This window comes from Gouania willdenowi, chromosome 6, assembly GCF_900634775.1.
Source record: "Gouania willdenowi chromosome 6, fGouWil2.1, whole genome shotgun sequence".
Taxonomy (NCBI): domain Eukaryota; kingdom Metazoa; phylum Chordata; class Actinopteri; order Blenniiformes; family Gobiesocidae; genus Gouania; species Gouania willdenowi.
In genome coordinates this window covers 1,709,115-1,730,431 of record NC_041049.1, presented here as the reverse complement: position 1 = coordinate 1,730,431, position 21,317 = coordinate 1,709,115, and the positions used below count along the sequence as shown (strand labels likewise).

At 38.0% G+C, this 21,317-nt stretch overlaps 1 protein-coding gene across 1 annotated transcript in view; it reads left to right on the top strand.

The window, feature by feature from the left end:
- Nucleotides 1-11,563: 11,563 nt before the first annotated feature.
- The window catches only part of LOC114464737 (thyrotropin-releasing hormone-degrading ectoenzyme-like), a 111,656-nt gene continuing 101,902 nt past the window's right edge, over nucleotides 11,564-21,317 (top strand). Inside the window, exon 1 of the mRNA XM_028449238.1 lies at nucleotides 11,564-13,222. Within this exon, the coding sequence (XP_028305039.1) occupies nucleotides 12,749-13,222 (474 nt within the window). The 5' untranslated portion in view covers nucleotides 11,564-12,748. The remainder of the gene's footprint in view (nucleotides 13,223-21,317) is intronic.

Genomic DNA, 21,317 nt, shown 5'->3' with positions numbered 1-21,317 from the left:
AAGGATAAAAATGGTGCCATTTTATGTGTTCTTGTCATTTTCTTTGTGTCTGTGTCATTTTTGTGTTACCGAACTAATTAATACTTAACGGCTTTGCACACAACAGACGACTCCAATCAGGCTCCTTTATTTTCATACGGTGTAATTCATGATTCACACAAATTAAATTGTGCCAAATTATGTATTTTCATCCATTTTATACTCGTAGCGATTTGTTCTTTTCATCTCTTCGATTATACTTTAATATTTTCTATTGATTCATTTAATGAGTTGAGTGAAATATTTGTTGCTTCTTTATATTTTAGATCAAATATCTTCTTTGGTGTTCCTCAGGGATCATTCCTGGTTCTCCTCATGTTTGTGTTTTTTCTTTAAAACCATGTTTTTTGTATATTTCTGTGTTTACAGAACATTTGTTCAGTGGAGCTTTGCTTTATGGGAGATTTATTTGCAGACTTTCTTGCAGGAGGATGTTGTGTTTACTGGCTCTCATGTTCACTGGTAAACCTGATTTATACTCTGCAGGCTTCACACTGATCACATCAGTGTGTGTGTGTGTGTGTGTGTGTGTGTGTGTGTGTGTGTGTGTGTGTGTGTGTGGGTGTGTGTGTGTGCGTGTGCGTGTGTGTGTTTGTGTGTGTGTGTGTGTGTGCGTGTGTGTGTGTGTGTGTGTGCGTGTGTGTGTGTGTATTCTGCAAACCAAATGCTTGTCACATAACAATGAACAGAATCAGATTCTTTTGTTTTTAATACACAGAGAGAAGCCGACCAACAATAACTGGTGATAGGGTTATGACTGTGTGTGTGTGTGTGTGTGTGTGTGTGTGTGTGTGTGTGTGTGTGTGTGTGTGTGTGTGTGTGTGTGTGTGTGTGTGTGTGTGTGTGTGTGTGTGTGTGTGTGTGTGTGTGTGTGTGCGCTTGAACTCCTGCTGAATATAAACTACCCTCAGTCTCTCCGCCTGCAGTGACCACGAGCTCTTCATCCTCTGCATTAACTCCTCCTCCTCCTCCTCCTCCTCCTCTTCATCCTCTCATTTCTCTCTCTTCATCCTGACAGTGAGACGACCTTTTGATGTTGGCAGTAACCGTACGTGTTGACCTCAGACTCAGACGGTGCTCAGCTCCAACTCAGTATACTCATATTAATGCTAATGTTTAGAAAAACTGTTAATGCTAATGTTTATGAAAGAAAATGATGGTAACGTTTAAAAAATGCTAATGTTTAGAAAAATATTCATGCAAACGTTTAGGGAAATATTCATGATATGTTTATAGAAAATCATGCTAATGTTTAGAAAAAGTATTAATTCAATTCAACTTTATTTATATAGAGCAAAATACAACAAAGTTATCTCAAAGTGCTGAACAAAAAATAAAGTTCATAGAAAGAAAGAACTCAACAAGATCCACATGAACAAACATTTAGTGACAGTGGGAAGAAAAAACTCCCTCTTTTTTATAGGAATTAATCTCCATTAGAACCAGGTTCAGAGGTGGAGAACATCTGGTTCCACTGGTTGTTGTTAGTGAACAGAAGGACAAACAGAATAGAACAGAAGGATAGACCATCAGAATGTTCTAGACGAGTTGAGCCATGAACCATTGATCAGGAACCACCAGCTCCAGCATCAAGATGAGCAGAGGGCGAGGAGAAGACATAGACTGCAGGAAAAACATGATACACTATGATAACACTCGTTCCTAGTGCTTAGGTTAACGCTATTATACGCTTTAGTAAATAAGTAGGTTTTGAGTTTAGCCTTAAAAGTGGAGAGAGTAGCAGATTCCAAAGGGGAGGAGCCTGGTAGCTGAACGATCTGCCTCCTGTTCTACTTCTAGACACTTTAAGAACTTCCAGAAGACCAGCAGACTGATCTACCTGGACTATAGGGCACTAACAGGTCTCTATAGATATACAGGAGCTAAAAAAAATGTCTGCCAACTGTTCCCCAAGGAATGGTTAGTGATCAAAAAAAAAAAAAATCATGTAGAGCTTTGTATGCTAACGGGAGGATTTTAAACTGTTCTAGATTTAACAGGAAGCCAATGAAGAGATGTTTGTACCTGTTTTGTAGGACTTACACAGACCACATTTTCTGTGTGTCGTGTGGACACTCACGTTACGTCATTTGTGTTCAGAGAGACTGTAAAAGTGTATTTTTGGAATCATTTTGTGTATTTTGGTATTGTGCTTATTTTACTGTCATTCTGATTTTTGGTTTATTTTTCTATCATTTTGTGTATTTTTGTTGCTGTTTCATGTGTTTGGGAGTCACAAAGTGTGTTTTTGTTTCTGTTTTGTGAATTTTTAAAAAGTTTTGTGAGTTTTTGATATTCGGTTTATTTTATGGTCATTTTGTATGTTTTTGTTTCTGTTTTGTGTCTTTTTGTGGCTGATTTGTGTGTTTTTGTGGCTGTTTTGTGTGTTTTTGTGGCTGTTTTGTGTGTTTTTATGGCTGTTTTGTGTGTTTTTGGAGTGCTTTAGTGCAGTTGCATTGTGGGCCACATGTGGACAAACCCAGTGTTGAGCTGTTAATGAAGTGCGTCTCGTTTGAACTCAGAGGAGCTTCTGCTCTGCTTGTGTCTCCTCGTCCTTTATTCAAAGTCCAACTCTCACACATTAACATTCACGCTGCGACTGCTCGTTGAACAACATCTCTAATCTGTCTGAGCCTCAAACGCAGCACGAAGAGAACATTCTAATTGATTTTCAATCCATACACAAGTTTAATCCATGGCGTGGAGTTGATTTCCTTTTAGTTTTTTCACACTTACTCAAAAAAACGCAACAACAGAGGAAACATGTACTACACGACATCTACAGTCGGAAACATGGGGTTCAGAAAGTATTTCTGTCAAAAAATAACACTTGTTTATTTTGTTTTCAGAGTGAAACGTGTAGTTTACTGATATTTAGTTTAGATTATTGTCTTTCCCAACGAGTACGAGTGAATTCCAACAAAGATGCAACTTTCAAAGTTATATGTTGTTATAAATATGATATTTTACGAGGACGGGAACACAATGAGTTCATGATACGATAAGTTACGAGATGTTGGTATTTACATATAATACATTATTATTATCATGAAATTAATCATTTGTATTTTTTAACTTTAAGCTTTGTATGAGCTTTGAACTTAATATGAAAAAAATAAACAGGAGAAAAAACATAAAGTTACACTGGCAGATGGAAACTAGCACAGCTAAAAACTAGCTGTATCAGTGGACACGACCCTCCAAAATAAAGGTCCCAGAGAGCGGGGACCCCCACTGTAGCTGAAGGTAGTTGAACACAGACATGAACATTGAAGAACAGTCATGTGGAGACAGGACCATCTATAAGGGGGAATAAAGGAGAGATTTTTGGGGTCCATCCATAAAGTCAGTAAAATGATGGTCTATTGTTCTATGAATCTGTGATAACCACATTTATTTATTCATCTGAATAATATCCACTGTTATCCAGGAACATTTATTATTATTATTATTATTATAGTCATCTTAAAGATGGGTTCAAAGTGACAAATGGTGAGAAAAGTGGTGGAAATGGTTTCTAAGTGCCGAATATGCAAAAATGCATTAAAAAGATTTTTTTTAAAAAATAGGTTCAAATGACTAAAACTATAGTGGAAAAGGTGGTGAAATGGAAATTTTAAAACCACTGAAATTGGTTATGAATTGCAAATTAGAGTGGACAAAAATGGATAGAAAAAGTATTAAAAAGGGATCAAAGTGTCAATATTAACTTAAAAGTGGGAGAAATGGGGGGAGGAAGGGTGGGGTAATGTATTTAAAAAGAAAAACAATTAGTTTAAACTGGCAAAAAATGGGCATGTCAAATGGTGATTGTGGTTAAATTAGCTCAAATAAGCATGAAATGTGGTTAAAAGTGACAATAATGGATCAACATATGTGACATTAGGTGTCAAAGTGGTAGAAAGGGTTTATAAGTGATGAACATGTCTGGAAAGTGGAAAAAATGTGCAGAAAAGTCATTGAAATGTGATGTAGAAGTGTCAGAAATGGGAGAAATGGAGCAAAAATACATTAAAAGGAGCAAAAATATGGAAAGAAAAAGTGATGAAAATAGGTTAAAATATGGTGTTTGGTGGAGTTGCAGAAAAATGGTAAAAATGAGCTCAAATTAGTTTCTTAAAGGCATGTGGCGACCCCCTCCCAGTGTCTCATGACCCCAAACAGGATCCTGACGCCAAGGTTGAGAACCATTGCTTTAGTAGAAGCTCCTCGTCTCTAAGTGTGTGTGTAGATGTTGTGAAGCTGCAGTTCTTGTGTAAATCTATCAACAGTTTCTGTCACTTTTACCTGAAACAGCAGCAGATTGAACAGAAACACAAACGAGCTCCTTCATCTGCATGAATTTAAATAAGCAGTAAGTAAACAGAGAACCACGGCTTCGTTAGCGCCACGTCTCAAAACGCTCAATTACTGTGTGTGTGTGCACGTGTGTGTGCGTGTGTGTTGTATGCTAATAAATCCTTGGAGGGCTGAAACAATCAAAAACCTCTCACTTTTAATCAGTGTCTCTCACACACACACACACACACACACACACACTGCTCTAAACCAGTTCAACAGTAACAATATGGCAACACACTGGCCTTCTAAATGAAAAGAAGTGGAAGCTGTTGGAGGTTTTATTGTGATGAGTAACACGTGCACACGTTTCTATTGGTGAGATGATGATGATGATGATGATGATGATGATGATGATGAGGATGAGGAGGAGGCCCGTTTTATATTCCCTCCAAATGTTCTCGTTTCTACGGATACTTAACAGATGTTTTCCTTACTTCACGTTCAATGTTAGAAGTCGTCATGGAAACATTACGATCTATGTCTACGGTGCGTCTGGTTTGTAGATGCGTGAGTTTACGTACACACATCTTTATGAGTTTCACTATGTGAGACTGAGGAAGTGTTGTCTGTAGTGATCAGTGTTGGGCAAATTACTTTAAATTAATCACTTAGTTACAGTTACTTCTTTCAAAAGTAACTCAGTTACTTTAAGTTACTCATTACTTTCACAGTAACTAGTTACTAGGGAAAGTAACTTTATTTATTTTACTCTAAATTCTCTTATTAATGTGTTGCCTCCCTAACTGGGTAGCCATGACGACGTGTTAAGTCCTATCCTACCACAAACGCAATGCGCCACCTAGTGACCTGAATGTGTAATAACAGTTTCCAACCCTCTACAAATGCAAACAATTGTTTGCAGAGATAAAGAAATAAAAATATAAGTAAGTGGACAATAAACGGATCAAACCTAAATACCATATAAACAACAGTATTAATCACAGAAGGGTTTGGCATGTAAACTGAAAGTAACATTCATTATTAATAATAATAATAATAATAATAATAGATAACTAAACAGTAAATCCAAAGGGGTGAGAACAGATCTAATCTACTGTGGGACACCTGAGCTACCAAACATTAGACAATGACATCAGAACACGATCAACCACGAGTCACGATAAAGGCGGAGTTTGAGATTCTTGCCAGGGACGACAAATAAATAATAATAATAATAATTGAATTAAATATATAGAATGTCTCGAGATTTGCACCAACCACAACATGTGTAACATAAACAGTAATGTAAAAACAATTAGTCACATAATTGATAATATTGACTATAAAGAAATTACGTCAGCGCATAGTTTAATGTTGTAAATTGATGATAAAATCAGGTCAGCGTACCAAAACATGAACTGAAGCAAATCAAAATGTTCAACACCTACTGTAACGTAAAGAATGAGAAAGTATTGTTATTATTCATGATCTATCATATAACACTGGATACATGTGCTTTAATATAGGAAATACACGTTTACATGGAGGTGTTGTCAGTTATAAATCACTGAGTTAGACACAGAGACAATTAAATCATCCACATGGATTAAAAGCATTTAAAAGTCCAACAACGTAGATTATGGCATTAATAGTTTCTGACAGCGTTGCTCCGCCTTCACTGAACGCTGAGTTCATGCAAACTCAATCCACTGCTTTATATCCAGACAAACGTGCACTGAACGCAGTGTTTGTTTGTTCTCGGTTCCAGTCGCTTGTTTTCTCAGTCTATGGAGGACCCGCAGTGTCCGCCATGTTGGAAACATCTCAGAGCTGCTACGGGAAGCTAGAGGGTCACATGACATCGCGCTGCTGGTCCTTTAAAACCTTTTTACTTGCTTTTATTTTGTGAACCTTTTATATCAAGTTTTTTTATTTCCTAGTCACTTTGTTTTTTGGCTCTTAAATATTTGTATATTATGTACATTATATATAAAATTGGAAAAACTGTAAAGAAAACTTTTGACCATTAGGGGGGGCAATGCCCCCCACAAACTCTGCGTATGGTGCTCGGTCGCCACTGGGGTGGGCGGAGCCGGGAAGAGTTCTGTGCACACACAAAATGGCAGATGGTAACAAACCCGTCATATCAACATTTACCTAAAAATAATATGGAGCAGACGTGGGGGGCGTGTACCTCTCTGATGCTGATGGGGGAGGGGATTCTCCCGCAGACCCCCGAGTGCTGCTACACTGAGTTAACACGTCTGTTCAAATCACAGTAATGATAGACGCGTTACTGATTTTGACAAAGTAATTAGTTACAGTACTCGTTACCGAAAAAGTAACGTAGTTACTGTAACGCGTTACTGTAACGCGTTACTTAATAACGCGTTAGTCCCAACACTGATTGTGACGATCCGAAGTTTCGACCGCCAAACACTTTTCTCACCGAAACAGGATGTTGTGATGACGCAGCAAACACGTGGCTGTAAAATGATCAAACATTCGACTTTTATTTCTAAAAAACAACATTTGGCTTCAAAATTAAGCCCATTTATTGCATAACCATAGTGTTAATAAGTGCCAGTGCCAACAATTAAATAACAATATAGTTCAGTCAACTAAATGATCACTAACAAACAATATATCATTTCTAGGATGAGCTTAGTTGCTATGGTAACCTAGAAACGTGTGTGTGTTTTTAGCAGCTGAGAAAATTAATTTATCTCAGGCTTAATAAAGTATTTCTATATAAATATTGTGCTGCTGACACTATTATAATTGTCACAGTGTTAAGTGTTTAAATCACTTCAGAGCACATGCACTGAGACGTACCACAATATTTAATGTGACAATTTCTCTAATTTAAAGCCCTTTTTCTTAAATGTAAAGATTGACCCTGATCTACCCTGGTTTGTGTGTACACGCCCACCGTGCGTGCTTCTGATCACAGCGTCTCCTCCGTTGGCGGACATCGCTGGTACGAGGCTCCGCTGCTACACAGGCCACTGTGTGTAGTCGCTGTAGCAAACTGAAGCTAGTCATTACGCTGCAGGTCCACTGAGTTATCTGTTGCTAACGCTAACCTCTACAACCACAGCAGACAGACGTGCAGTCAAATACACATCATATGTCAATATATCCAGGCTGGTAAACTTCATTTTCATTTATTTCTCCAGTTAATTAATTAATTTATTTATTAATTATCGGCCCAGGCCTAAATTAACTCTATATGACCTTGTTTCAGCGACGCTTGTTGAAACATTGATGTTTTTTGTTCAGATGCTGCATCATTGAAGTCAAACTGCTGTGGTATGTTTACAGTAAACACATGTTTACACCTTGTTTTCTTCATCTTTGAGGATGTATTGATCCAGACTTTAGACGTTCTCTGTCTCTTACTCCTTAGAACATTCTGTTGTTTCACGTCTAAATGTGGCACTAATTATTATTAAGTCTAATTATCACTAATCATTAAGTCTAATAATCAATAATCATTATTAAGTCTAATAATCACTAATTATTATTAAGTCTAATAATCACTAATTATTATTAAGTCTAATTATCACTAATCATTAAGTCTAATAATCAATAATCATTATTAAGTCTAATAATCACTAATTATTATTAAGTCTAATAATCAATAATTATTATTAAGTCTAATAATCAATAATCAGAGACATTATTTTTTCTATAATTAGCTTTTGATGAAGTTTATTAAAGTGTGTCATAAATAACAGGATTAGTGACATGTGAGTTATTTTTATACTGTATTTATTTGAACTAGTTTAGGATCAATTATTTGATATTTATTTATTGTGTTTATTTATTAGTGTTTGAAAAATAATTATTAATAATTAAAAATAGAATTTGGATCTTCATCAGTTATTACACATTTCAGGCGACCCCACATGGAGCCACGACCCCAAGGTTGAAAAACACTGGGTGATTTAGGCAAATATAACAGAACTGTGACGGTCGGCTCCACCAGGCATACGCCTGTGTTTGACACACACACACACACACACACATACATACACATATACACACACATACACACACATACACACACATACACACATACATACACATATACACACACACACACACATACACACACACACATATACACACAGACACACACACATACATACACATATACACACACATACACACACATACAGACACACACATATACACACATACATACACATATACACACACATACACACACATATACACACACATACACACACAGACACACACACACACACACATACAGACACACACACATATACACAGACACAGACACACACACACACACATACAGACACACATATACACAGACACACACACACACACATACAGACACACATATACACACACATATACACACAGACACACACACACAGACACACACACACAGACACACACACACACAGAGACACACACACACACAGATAATGAAGTGGATCTTCATGGCGTTGGTGGAGGATGAAGGAAACGATGAGAGAGACTGATGTTAACGTTGCTCTGATCAATAACTCATCTATTCAATAAAGCTCTATGTCTATCTGCAGCTCTATGTTTACCAGGGATGGGCTCAAATACATTTTTCAATTACAATTACGTCCTCAATTATCCATGTTCGATTATAACTCTATTATGATTACAGTGACCGGCATTTTTCACAATTACAGTAATTATTTTTTCGATGAAAGTCAATTACAATTACATTCTCAATTACTAAAATTAAATTACAATTCATCACAATTACTGAGCCTTGTGTGTTAGAGTGGTGTGTGTGAATTTAGAAGTGATCCACCCCCCCAGTGTGTGTGTGTGTGTGTGTGTGTGTGTGTGTGTGTGTGTGTGTGTGTGTGTGTGTGTGTGTGTGTGTGTGTGTGTGTGTGTGTGTGTGTGTGTGTGTGTGTGTGTGTGTGTGTGTAGTCGACAGATGGGCTCCAACACACCAATCATTGTAAAGTTCACGACCAATCAGGTGCTCAGCAGCCCGTGGCCGATCGTCCAATCAAACATCTGCTTCACCTGGTATCAGCTGACCTTCAGCTAACGACCACAGCTGATTGGTCCAAAAAACAAAGCTCTATACATCAGTGTTTCTACACTATCAACACAAGGAGAAACTTATTTTTTACTTAGATTTACTGTATATTCAGTTTTTTTTAGTTTTCAGTTTTAACCTAAATATTTGTGCATAAATTCTGATTGAAGTAAATAAAGTTCAATTTGACTGATTTCATTCTACTTAAAATAATTGACGGAAAATCGTTTTAAAATTTTTAACTTCTACGAATTTTTTTACAGTGTATGAGCTACTGTAAGTATAATATAGTCAACCCAATAATTGTGCATAAATTACCAATAATTGTGCATAAATTGGAATAATTTTGAAAATGTCTGTGACATTTGACTGTGTTTAAGTAACAGAAAATGTTTAAACTGAGTAGTTAATCTATGGTTGTTTTTTACAGTGTACAGAAAAAAGCTATATAATCATCCAAAAAAAATATTTGGAAATGTCTTATACCTTTTACTTATGTTTTTTGAGTACATTAACAGCAAATTGTTTTAATTTGGTAAATTTTACTAGTTTTTGTTTGAAGACGTAAATAAGTCTTCTACCTTTTGAGTCAATATACATTAACAGGTTTACAGCAAATTGTTTTAACTTCCACATTTTTTTTACAGTGTACCAGATAAGAACTATGTTTTTGACCTAAAAAAATTGTGTTTTTATGGTTAAAATCACAACAATTGGATATATTTACGCAACATTACATAAAATGTACCAAATATGTTGACAGCAAACTGGTCATTTTTTACAGTGTATCAGACAACAAACAATTTATAAAACCACAAATTTGAGCCTTAAAATGTCTTAAAAGTACAGTTTAAGGTTTGAATAAATCTACAGAAACAGATTGATAGCAAATAGTTTTAACCTTTTTAATAGTTTGGTTTTTTTACAGTGTATCAGAAAAGCCCAAATCTTGTTGTGTTAACTCAAACGTACCAATATTTTTGTAATTTTAATAGTTGTGTAAATAAAAAAAATCACTTTACACGATTAGATTCTACATGTAGTTTTTTGTAGTGTACCAGAATAATAACTTTATTAAATCTAAAATGTGACCATTTTAAATGTAAAAACATCTGCTACATTTTGCCTTGTGTTGATAAATAAGTTGTAGTTGTTGGATTGATGTGTTTTTATTTTAGAAATATTGGTTAAATCTACCAAAATGAATGAAACAGGTAATTGTTGTATTGATTATGTGGTTTAAAAGTCAAAGTGATCCCAAAGCAACACTAACAACCAATAGATTTTGGGTAAATTGGGTGGAATTAATGAGACGAGTCGTTGTTTAAACTGTGCTTCATTAAAAGTCAATGACGGGAACATTTAACACTTAGTGTCTGTGTTACAGCTCACTTTAATCTAATGTCCGTCAATCTGGAATTATCTAGATTTTAGGGTTTAAATATTGCGATTACGTGTCACAGATTTCAGGTTTTTAGAATAAAATTAATGAATTAATTAAAAAAAACAACAAAATGCAATCAAGGAAATGTTACAAAATGAACTGAAGAATCTTTAGAAATAAATAATGTTCCTGCTTTAGTTTAAATTAATCAACAATCTTAAAAGCTAGTTTAGATCCAATATATATTATATTATTATTAAAATGTGTTCAATGTCCAGATTGGTAGATACATAAATAAATACATCAAAATGTAAATAATTGCATAAAATTATAGAATAGGCAAAGCAAAAACTATTTAATACATAAAAAGATGAATGAATAAATAATGTTGAAAAGGTGAAAAGATTAAAGAGATATGACGGAATAATAATAATAAGTAAATAATTAAATAGAATATACACAAGTAAATACATAAATAGATGAAGAAACAAGTAAATAAAACCAATAATGATTAGCTAAATAATAATAATAAATATACACACATAGATAGATTAAAAAATGAAAATAAATAGTAAATAGATAAATAAATAATTTAATTAATTAATACTTAAATAAATAGATAATAAATAAATAAATGTAAACAGTCTGAACTGATGGGTGTGTTTAAAGGTGTCGCATTTAGGCAGAAACATACACACACACACACACACACGCACACACACACACACAGAGACACACACACACAGAGACACACACACACACACACACACACACACACAGAGACACACACACACACACACACACCCTCTCTCTGACAGCTCGCGCCACTCAAACCAAACGCTCGCCGGCAGCGCACGAGCCTCTTCCTCTTCCTCCTCTTCCTCTTCCTCTTCCTCTTCCTCTTCCTCAGTTGATGAAGGATGCTGAGCAGAGTGGGATACATTCATCTTCATCATCTTCATCATCACCACCGGGAGCGGCGGAGGATCGGCGGGAAAAGTTGCCGCGGAGGTTTTTTTTCTAACAGTCTGATGGACAATCGGATCACCTGTCTGTAGTTAATCGGATCAGATCATTTCCATCAATGCTGTGGTTTGAAAATCCAGGATCTTCTGTCGCGGATTATTACCGGATCCCCGTTACGGATCAGGATCAGGATCAGGATCAGGATCAGGATCAGGATCAGGACGGTCCCGGTTTATTTCTCCCTGGAGCTGCTTTGATCCTTTGATCCTTTGATCCTCTAAACTACACCAGGAGATACAGACACGCACGGACAGACACTGAGGGACGGACCGTCGCTGTCTCACTGCGGTTCCCGCGGAGGCAGAAGTTCCGGTTGCACGTGCAGAGTTGCTGCTTTCAGCCTCGCGGACATCTGGGATCATCTGATCTTATCATCTTTAAATCTTTAATCCGATCCGATGCGCTCCGGGTGATTAATCGGATCAGATTCCACCGCTCTTTAATTCTTCACTTTGAGAGAAAATTGTTCCTCATCACGTGATGAAGGTTCCACCACAGAGAACCTGTTCATCCTAGTGTGAAGCAGGACTAATGATGGACTAATGACTAATTCTACTTCCTGTCAATCAAACACCCATAGAAACGTGTTGACATGGAGACGGTTGATTATTGATCCTCAGAGACATTGGTCACGTGACGATGGGAACTTATCAGAGCTTAGGATGAACCTTCAGATCACTCTTCCTCCTCATCGTCATCTTCCTCATCTCTGTTGAATCTGAGCCGTTCAGCATTGATTGATTCGTCCTCAGACTCTCTCTCGCTCTGATTGGCTGAAATGTGAAACGCTCCTGGTGTTTATTTCCGTCTGAAGGACGTCCTCCATGGGCGTCCGGCCTCAGTCAAGGTCAGAGGTCACGATCAAATCTTTTTTTTCCCGCTGCGTTCCCATGAGAGTCGATGTTCTTCTTCTCGCTCTCTCTCGCCGCTCGCTCTCAGAGGTCAGAGGTTAAATGGGCCTGAACGACAGCAGTCCGGGCGCCATGCGTAATGGCCGGGGCCTCTCGGACCAATGGGCCGAGTCAGTGGTGGTGCGTCCTCGGACCACGGAGCGCCACATCACCGTGCACAAGCGCCTGGTGCTGGGCTTCGCCGCGTCTATCCTCACCCTCATTGTGGTCACCGCCGTGGCCGTGGCGCTCAGCGTCCGCTACGAGGAGTGTAGCGGGCGGGACAGCGAAGGGTTGCCCGCGGAGCCGGGCTCCCGGGGCGGGACCCCAAGGCTAAACGGCAGCAGGGCGGACAGGACGGGCGAGGATGAGCAGCCCTGGAAGAACTCCCGTCTACCGGGAACGCTCCGCCCCCGACACTATGACCTCCGACTCAACGTCTGCATGGACAACTTCACGTTCTCTGGAGAAGTCAGCATCGAACTGGAGTGTCTCAACGCCACAAGGTTCATCGTTCTCCACGCCGACCGCCTCGAGGTACTAAACTTTATTATACAATGTTGTATTTATTGTCACTTTAACGCAACTCTTTAAAGTAGAAAACACAAAGGAAACATTGGTTCAGCTTTTCACATGTGGATATGACGACGCATGCAGACATCAAATGTCGCCTAAAGATCTACATCGCAAAACTCTGCGCATGCGTCGAAAGTAGCGATGGGTACTTTCACATTTCAGCCGATAATCGGTACTTGTGATTCAGTATCGGTATTCAATGGTTTTGTGGTAATAAATGGTAAATGATAAAATCTCAAAATCCAATTTAACATATTTATATTTCCTAATAATAATAATAATAAACTTTAACAAATATATCAAACCAACATCCAACTGTTTGTATTGTAACAACATTTGACAACCCTGAACTCCAGCTACGCAATGTTTTTTTTTTTTCTTCGTTTTTGTTTTTTATAATACACAAATTTAAAAAAGCAGATCTATGTGACATTATATATATTGCAAGTATTTCACTTGCATTTGTGACGCGTCTCTATATTATCCACTTTTTGGCCAAAAAAAGCTAGTTTTTGTTTGGTGCCATGGTTAGTGCCAGAGCTTTGTCGGTTCTAATCCTGTTCACATATAGCTTCTCTTTAATACTGTGTGTGTGTGTGTGTGTGTGTGTGTGTGTGTGTGTGTGTGTGTGTGTGTGTGTGTGCGTGTGTGTGTGTGTGTGTGTGTGTGTGTGTGTGTGTGTGTGTGTGTGTGTGTGTGTGTGTGTTAGCTCTGAAGCCATTGTTCTCTAACTCTCCATTACAGCAGCTGTTCAGTGGTGAAGCTACATGAACATCTGTCATGTTCTCACCAGGAATTTTTCACAGCATAGGGAGATCACACTGGCACGGAAAATTTAGCAAAGTACAACTGTCTGAGGGCCAAATTTAGTGAAGTAAAGTTAAAGTTTTTTTTATATTGTTTTTTTTTTTTTTTTTTAATCTTTGTTCCAGCCTTAATTTAAAGCTAAAAGTTATTTGTTGAATTTTTGAAGGTGATGATGAATGTATATATATATATATATATATATATGTATATATATATATATATATATATATATATATATATATATATATACATTCATCATGAGGTGCTCCACTAATAAATACTCAAACACTGTAGAGACAAGAAATAACATTTTATTGACTGATTCCAAGACACGCTTTTCAAATTTAAATGAGGTATTATCTGGGACCTGCAGTAATATTGGAACAAACACACACACACACACACACACACACTGGTCAAAAAAAGAGAACACGGCCCAAACCTGTCCAACCAGAATGAAGCCGGCGTGTCTTTCAATCAGACGGTATTCACACGCCTGTAGAATGATCCGTTGTAAGTTATAAACATGACGAGCTGCTTCATGTGTCGCTACACGCTACGTCTGGTTGAAGCTACATTGTTTATATTGGATGGTAATTACGGTTACGAGGCACCTAAGTGGCGGCAGGGGTCATCGGGGTCCTCAGGTATAGACGGGAGCATCAGGAGCAGATTGCCTGTATTAAATGGACGTTGTGGCTGATGTATGTGTTTCTGGGTTATTCAGATTATAATGAGTTTAAACAACACGTACACGCCCGGAAGTCCCTTAGTGTCCAAGTGTGAAACAATTATTACAACGCACCGATTATAAAAGGAAAAAACTACAGGAAATCCCCCTACGTTGCTGAAAATGGAGCATAGGGGACGCCATCGCTCCATAGGGGAGACAAATGACAACGTCGGGGGCCCCTAGGCTTTACAGCGCTGGAGAGAACCCTGTGTGAACCCACAGCTACTGATGTCATTACGCTCTTGTGTGTGAAAGGTTGCGTTCAGGTACCGCAGAAGAAAACGCCCACTCTTCCACTCCCTCACTGTCACAAGGATGCGTTTAGGTACCCAAACATGGCAACCATTGATTTTACGCTACCAGGTCGTACTGAAGGATTTCAGCCGGTAGCTAAAAAATGTATGAATTTCTGCTCATAATCTCCTTCAAAATCTCTGGCTTCGTGTTATTGTTTATCTCATGATCGACACAACAATGACTAGAAAACCACGACAAAATCCCACAAATTAACAACAAAAAAAACAAGACGACTGAAAAAACTCACAAAATTATAACAAAAGCAAGAGTGAGAAAGTAAACCAGGATGAAATATAGGAAGTGACTGTTTTTGGTGCATGTACGCTAATGAGGTTATTTCACAGTTTTTACTCTGTGCTCCCTAATAGAGAACTTAATTTAGACCTGCCTTTTTCCCTGTCCCTTTCCATCTGTTATCCCACTTTTCATCTAAACACGGGGCGCCGCCCTTGTGTTCTCCCGCCCTGTCCCCCCATGTTATATGATTGTCTTTTCATGTTCTTGGACAAGATGAAACTGTGCTAATTGCCCCATGGACATGAATACAGTTTTTCTGATTCTGATTGTGAAAAACAGGACGTAACATTCAAACGTGAACATCGTGGGGACAAGGAAACACTAACTAAATTGCACGTGTGAGAATGCGTAGTTAATTAAAAACAGAACTGGGATGGACAAAATATAAACATCAGTGTTGCAAAGATTTGGTGCTGCTCCATTTGTTTCTAACCAAAGTGTTTTCTTCTCCTTCTCCTGAGTGTTGACAGTATTTCACTCAGAAGAAGAAAGAGGAAGTATTCTGTCCGTTAGGCGAGCGACCGGTTTGCCCGTGTGACGTTGTTTAGAAAGTTTGGTGCATTTTACAAAGAGCAGAGTGAAATAAACCAGAATAAATTAAAATGAAACAATGTTGCAGCTTTACCAGAATATAGATGTAAAGCACCCAAAGATAGTTCAATGAGAAATAGTGCATGCTGGTTAATTAAAGACTCTGATTGGAGCCAAACAGACGTGGCGTTCTTCGTGGTTATTTTCAGTCTAATTAACGTCCAAAGCTTTAGTTTGAGCAGATTTTAGGAGACGTTTGTTTCCCTCCTGGAAAGTCCTCAGGTCCGTGGAGGACTCACTGTGATTTAAAGCCCTGGAGCAGGAGCAGAATCAGGAGGTGTTGCTGTTCCTCACATGCACGAGGAACAGGAGCAGAAGTGCTGGATGTGAGCAGTTGGTGGGCGGAGCTAAAGAGATGCTCCACGTTTACCAAACGCCGTCTGAACACAGTCCCTCAGGCCGTCGTTGGATCGCTTCCCCTCCACAAACTCATTTATGTTTCCCTCTGGGGAGTCACTCAGATGTACCAGCTCCCCTGAACGCATCGAGGCAGGAAACGTTCACAGGAAATCATATTTGGATTCATTTAACGACCAAAGCCTGAAGTATTTCACGCCAAACAACAGAAAAACATCATTAATGTAGTGTTAATAATTACAGCAGAAAAACTGCACAAATACACAAAATAACTCCAAAAAATACACAAAATGACAGAAGTAATGGCAAAAACACACATGACAGAAACATACACAAAATTACACAATAAGATTAAAAATAAGCAATACATTTTTCTTGTGTTTTTTTAGACATTTTTGTATCTTTGTAATTGTCAGAGTATATTTCTTATTTTTATTCTCGTTTTGTGTATTTCTGAGTAATTTTTGTGTTTAAGTTATCGTTTCATGTATTTATCTGTCATTGTGTATATTTTCCGTTAATATTGTGTATTTGTGTTGTCCTTTCGTGTGTCTCTTGAACATATTTCTGTGTGCTGTGTAAAACTATCCTGAGGACCACAAGTCTTTTACCATGAGAACAAGTTTAAGCTCTGTGAGGAGTTTACATGTTCAGCTCATTCACTGAATGAATGAATGTGTTTTAAAGGAAGATGAAACGTGTCCTTGTTTTGTGTGATTTTCTGAGACGTTGGTTCTTATCTCACAGGAAAAAATCTTGGAAGTGTTTCTGCTAGCGCTGACTCAGCAAAAAAAAATTTTTTAATCCTGCCTCTCCGCTCTACTCTGTGGTCCTATCGATCAGCCGCCTTCACACACACACGGACACACACACACACGTTAGTGAAGTGTGACAGCGGTGTGACCTGAGCTGTTGGCAGCGCCGTCGGTCGTGTTCCCATCATGCACTGCAGCTCATTCATCCTGTCTGAGGCTGAACTTTAATGGAGGCCCAGGGATTTCCAGGAAGAGCATCGCTCACGCCTCAAGCAGCTGTCAGTTTCCTGTTTTACAGCAGTTGCTTCTCGTTTTACAGGAGGAGTTTCCTGTTTTACAGCAGTGGTTTCCTGTTTTTTAGCAGTGGCTTCCTGTTTTACAGCAGTGGTTTCCTGTTTTACAGGAGGAGTTTCCTGTTTTACAGCAGTGGCTTCCTGTTTTACAGGAGGAGTTTCCTGTTTTACTGCAGTGGCTTCCTGTTTTACAGGAGGAGTTATCTGTTTTACAGGAGCAGTTTCCTGTTTTACAGCAGTGGTTTCCTGTTTTATAGCAGTGGCTTCCTGTTTTACAGCAGTGGTTTCCTGTTTTACAGGAGGAGTTTCCTGTTTTACAGCAGTGGTTTCCTGTTTTACAGGAGGAGTTTCCTGTTTTACAGCAGTGGCTTCCTGTTTTACAGGAGGAGTTTCCTGTTTTACTGCAGTGGCTTCCTGTTTTACAGGAGGAGTTTCCTGTTTTACAGCAGTGGTTTCCTGTTTTATAGCAGTGGCTTCCTGTTTTACAGCAGTGGTTTCCTGTTTTACAGGAGCAGTTTCCTGTTTTACAGCAGTGGTTTCCTGTTTTATAGCAGTGGCTTCCTGTTTTACAGCAGTGGTTTCCTGTTTTACAGGAGGAGTTTCCTGTTTTACAGCAGTGGTTTCCTGTTTTACAGGAGGAGTTTCCTGTTTTACAGCAGTGGTTTCCTGTTTTACAGGAGGAGTTTCCTGTTTTACAGCAGTGGCTTCCTGTTTTACAGGAGGAGTTTCCTGTTTTACTGCAGCGGTTTCCTGTTTTACAGGAGCAGTTTCTTGTTTTACAGAAGTGGTTTCCTGTTTTACAGGTGGAGTTTCCTGTTTTACAGCAGTGACTTCCTGTTTTACAGGAGCAGTTTCCTGTTTTACAGCAGTGGCTTCCTGTTTTACAGCAGCAACTTCCTGTTTTACAAGAGCAGTTTCCTGTTTTACAGCAGTGGCTTCCTGTTTTACAGCAGCAGCTTCCTGTTTTACAAGAGCAGTTTCCTGTTTTACAGCAGTGCTTTCCTGTTTTACAGGAACAGTTTCCTGTTTTACAGCAGTGGTTTCCTGTTTTACAGCAGCAGCTTCCTGTTTTACAAGAGCAGTTTCCTGTTTTACAGCAGCAGCTTCCTGTTTTACAAGAGCAGTTTCCTGTTTTACAGCAGCAGATTCCTGTGTTACAAGAGCAGTTTCCTGTTTTACAGGAGCGGCTTCCTGTTTTACAGCAGTGGTTTCCTGTTTTACAGCAGCAGCTTCCTATTTTACAAGAGCAGTTTCCTGTTTTACAGCAGCAGCTTCCTGTTTTACAAGAGCAGTTTCCTGTTTTACAGCAGCAGCTCCTGAAGGGTCAGCGGTGATGCTAATCAGCATTAGCAACCTAGCAACCAGGGATACATGCTAACAACTGAGCTAAAAACTTTAATGTTGATATTTCCTAAAGGACGTATAAAACAGTAATGATATTAATATTTAATGCCACTAAAAGTTCAGGGGAAGTAGCAACAATTCAGGTGAGCATAATAGAGAAAACATGTAGGGGGTGTCACTAAGGAACGTGCGTGTACATGTGCAACACACACACACACACACACACACACACTGGATGCCAGCCAGTCAAAAGAAGAATGGGTCATTTTTTCAAAATAACAGGAACATTCATGAAAATCAAACGCTTCATTTTTAAAACAACTCTTTTTGCTCTCTCTCTAACCTTCACTCCACCCCTTATATACTGGAAGCTCCTCCTACAAGACAAACCAAATGTTAGTAACCATAATAATTAACTACTTTAATGTTTATCTTATTTTAAAGTTATGTTAATATCAACTATATTTATACATATAACCCCTACAGGCATTTATGGATTAAAACTATTCATTTATTTTAAGGCTTCCGCTAAGCATAAACATTTAACCCAAAATACCCCTGGTTGGAGTTTACCAATGGTACGATCCAATGGAGCCCTCCCACCTCAGGTTTGATCAGCAGCACCAGAACAGGTAACAGGTTCAGTGCACACATGACACAGTCCCAATAAAACTCTCTAAACTACACACGAGCTGCGATTCCATTGCTCTTTGAAATGTCCAAAATCTAAAAATCTAAATAAAAACTGCTAATGGAAACACCCAAATTTAGAACAACAGTTTTTACGCTTTCATGAGGAGGAATTTCAGACGTTTCGATATTGAAATGTGTCACAAAAGTGCCATGGAAACACTTTTTCCACAAATACGCATCACAGTAGGTGACGTACCTGGTCACATGACCACTGCTCTCTGAGTAAACATGACGCGGTACGTGTGGACAGAAGAGGAGACCCAGACATTTCTTCTTATTATACTTAATAATGGTTAATGCCACATTAGACGTGAAACAACAAAGGAATGTTCTAAGGAGGTTTGGAGCGTCCGTCTTCCTGCGCCAAAGTCTCGTAGGATGAGATTTCACGGGAGTTGCGAGGCTCCTCCCCAAAACAACATTCACTAGAAACATGTTCACAGCGCACTTTGTCAACATTTAGAAATATCGTTTTTATTTTGCAAAAATCTGTAATGGAAACTCAGCTAACGACGGATCAGTAAAGAAATACTTTAGTAAATAATTAACATCTACAATCAATAATAAATAACATAACTATTTAAACTAAATACAAACTTTACACACAATATATACAGTAAATGCTAGAAAAACAAACACAACTGAAATGTGCAAATTTTTGCAAATAAAAATGCAACTCAGCAAAAAAACACCAAAAAAAACAAGGAATTGAAGTAAAAAGTAAAAGTACACTAACCATGAATGTTGGATTTTCAAAGCATTTCTTATTGTCATTTTGTATTTGTCTTTGGTGAATCTCTGACGTGGGTTTTCTGAACTTTGAGGAAGTCCATGTCTGTTATTTGGTTCTTTGGTTCATGATGGCTTTTGGCACAGGATCATCTGATATGATCTGATTTGCTATTATTTGAGGACCTTCTGGTGATGTGGTGTCATGGGGTGGTGAGGAGATGGTGATGAATCCTACCCCCCCGTGATATGAGGTTGATATTGCTAGAAAGAAAATTGTATAAGAAGCAAATGTTTAAGGAAAATATTTGTGTTATTTTAAATCAGATGATATATTTTAAACTTGTTGTTTGTGTTGGTGATGGTCCGAAAAACTTCAACAAAGCACAGCAAGAAAAACCATGTATTTGGTTGATTTACATAAAGTAAAGTAAAGTAATGTACATGCTACACAAACACTAAACACATGAGATATGTATGGAATAATTAATGAACATTGATTTGCAGTAACAACTTTAATGCTTCATGTTAACATTTTATTTATTGTAATATTTAGGCTATAGCAGAATATTTATGGATGTATTACATTACTATATTATCTTTCAATTCTAAATACAAATTAGCCACAGTCTAGACTAAACTGACAGTAGGATTGATGCTGGTATTAGTTTTACTTTATTCTGGGAGAAAATATCATTGGCAGCAAAGGATTAATTTATTGTGTGTCTATGAATGTACAGTATGTACACAGCCATTGGCAACAAGAGTTGTGATGTGTAAGCAAAGCTGGACTATTTCATAACGTAACGCTGTTAAAACAAGTCAGAATAAATATTTGCTCTAAGTTTGTCATAACAGAAGTTTGTTGTTAACCACACTGTCAAATATGAATGATTAATATATACATATAAACTTAAATATACAGTTAACTTTTCAGGACAAACTGGGACAAACATTTTTATAATGTAACACACACATCTTACACATTCTCATTATCATGTTTTTTTTATTTTCATCCTCTTCTTGTTTTGTTTTTTTTCCCATGAGCCTTCAGGGATATGTCCGCTTGATTTTTTCATTGTTTGACAACAAGGACAGCACGTTGATGCAGGGTAGTAATGGGGCCACATTAGGGAGGTTCCAGACATGTCATTGTAATG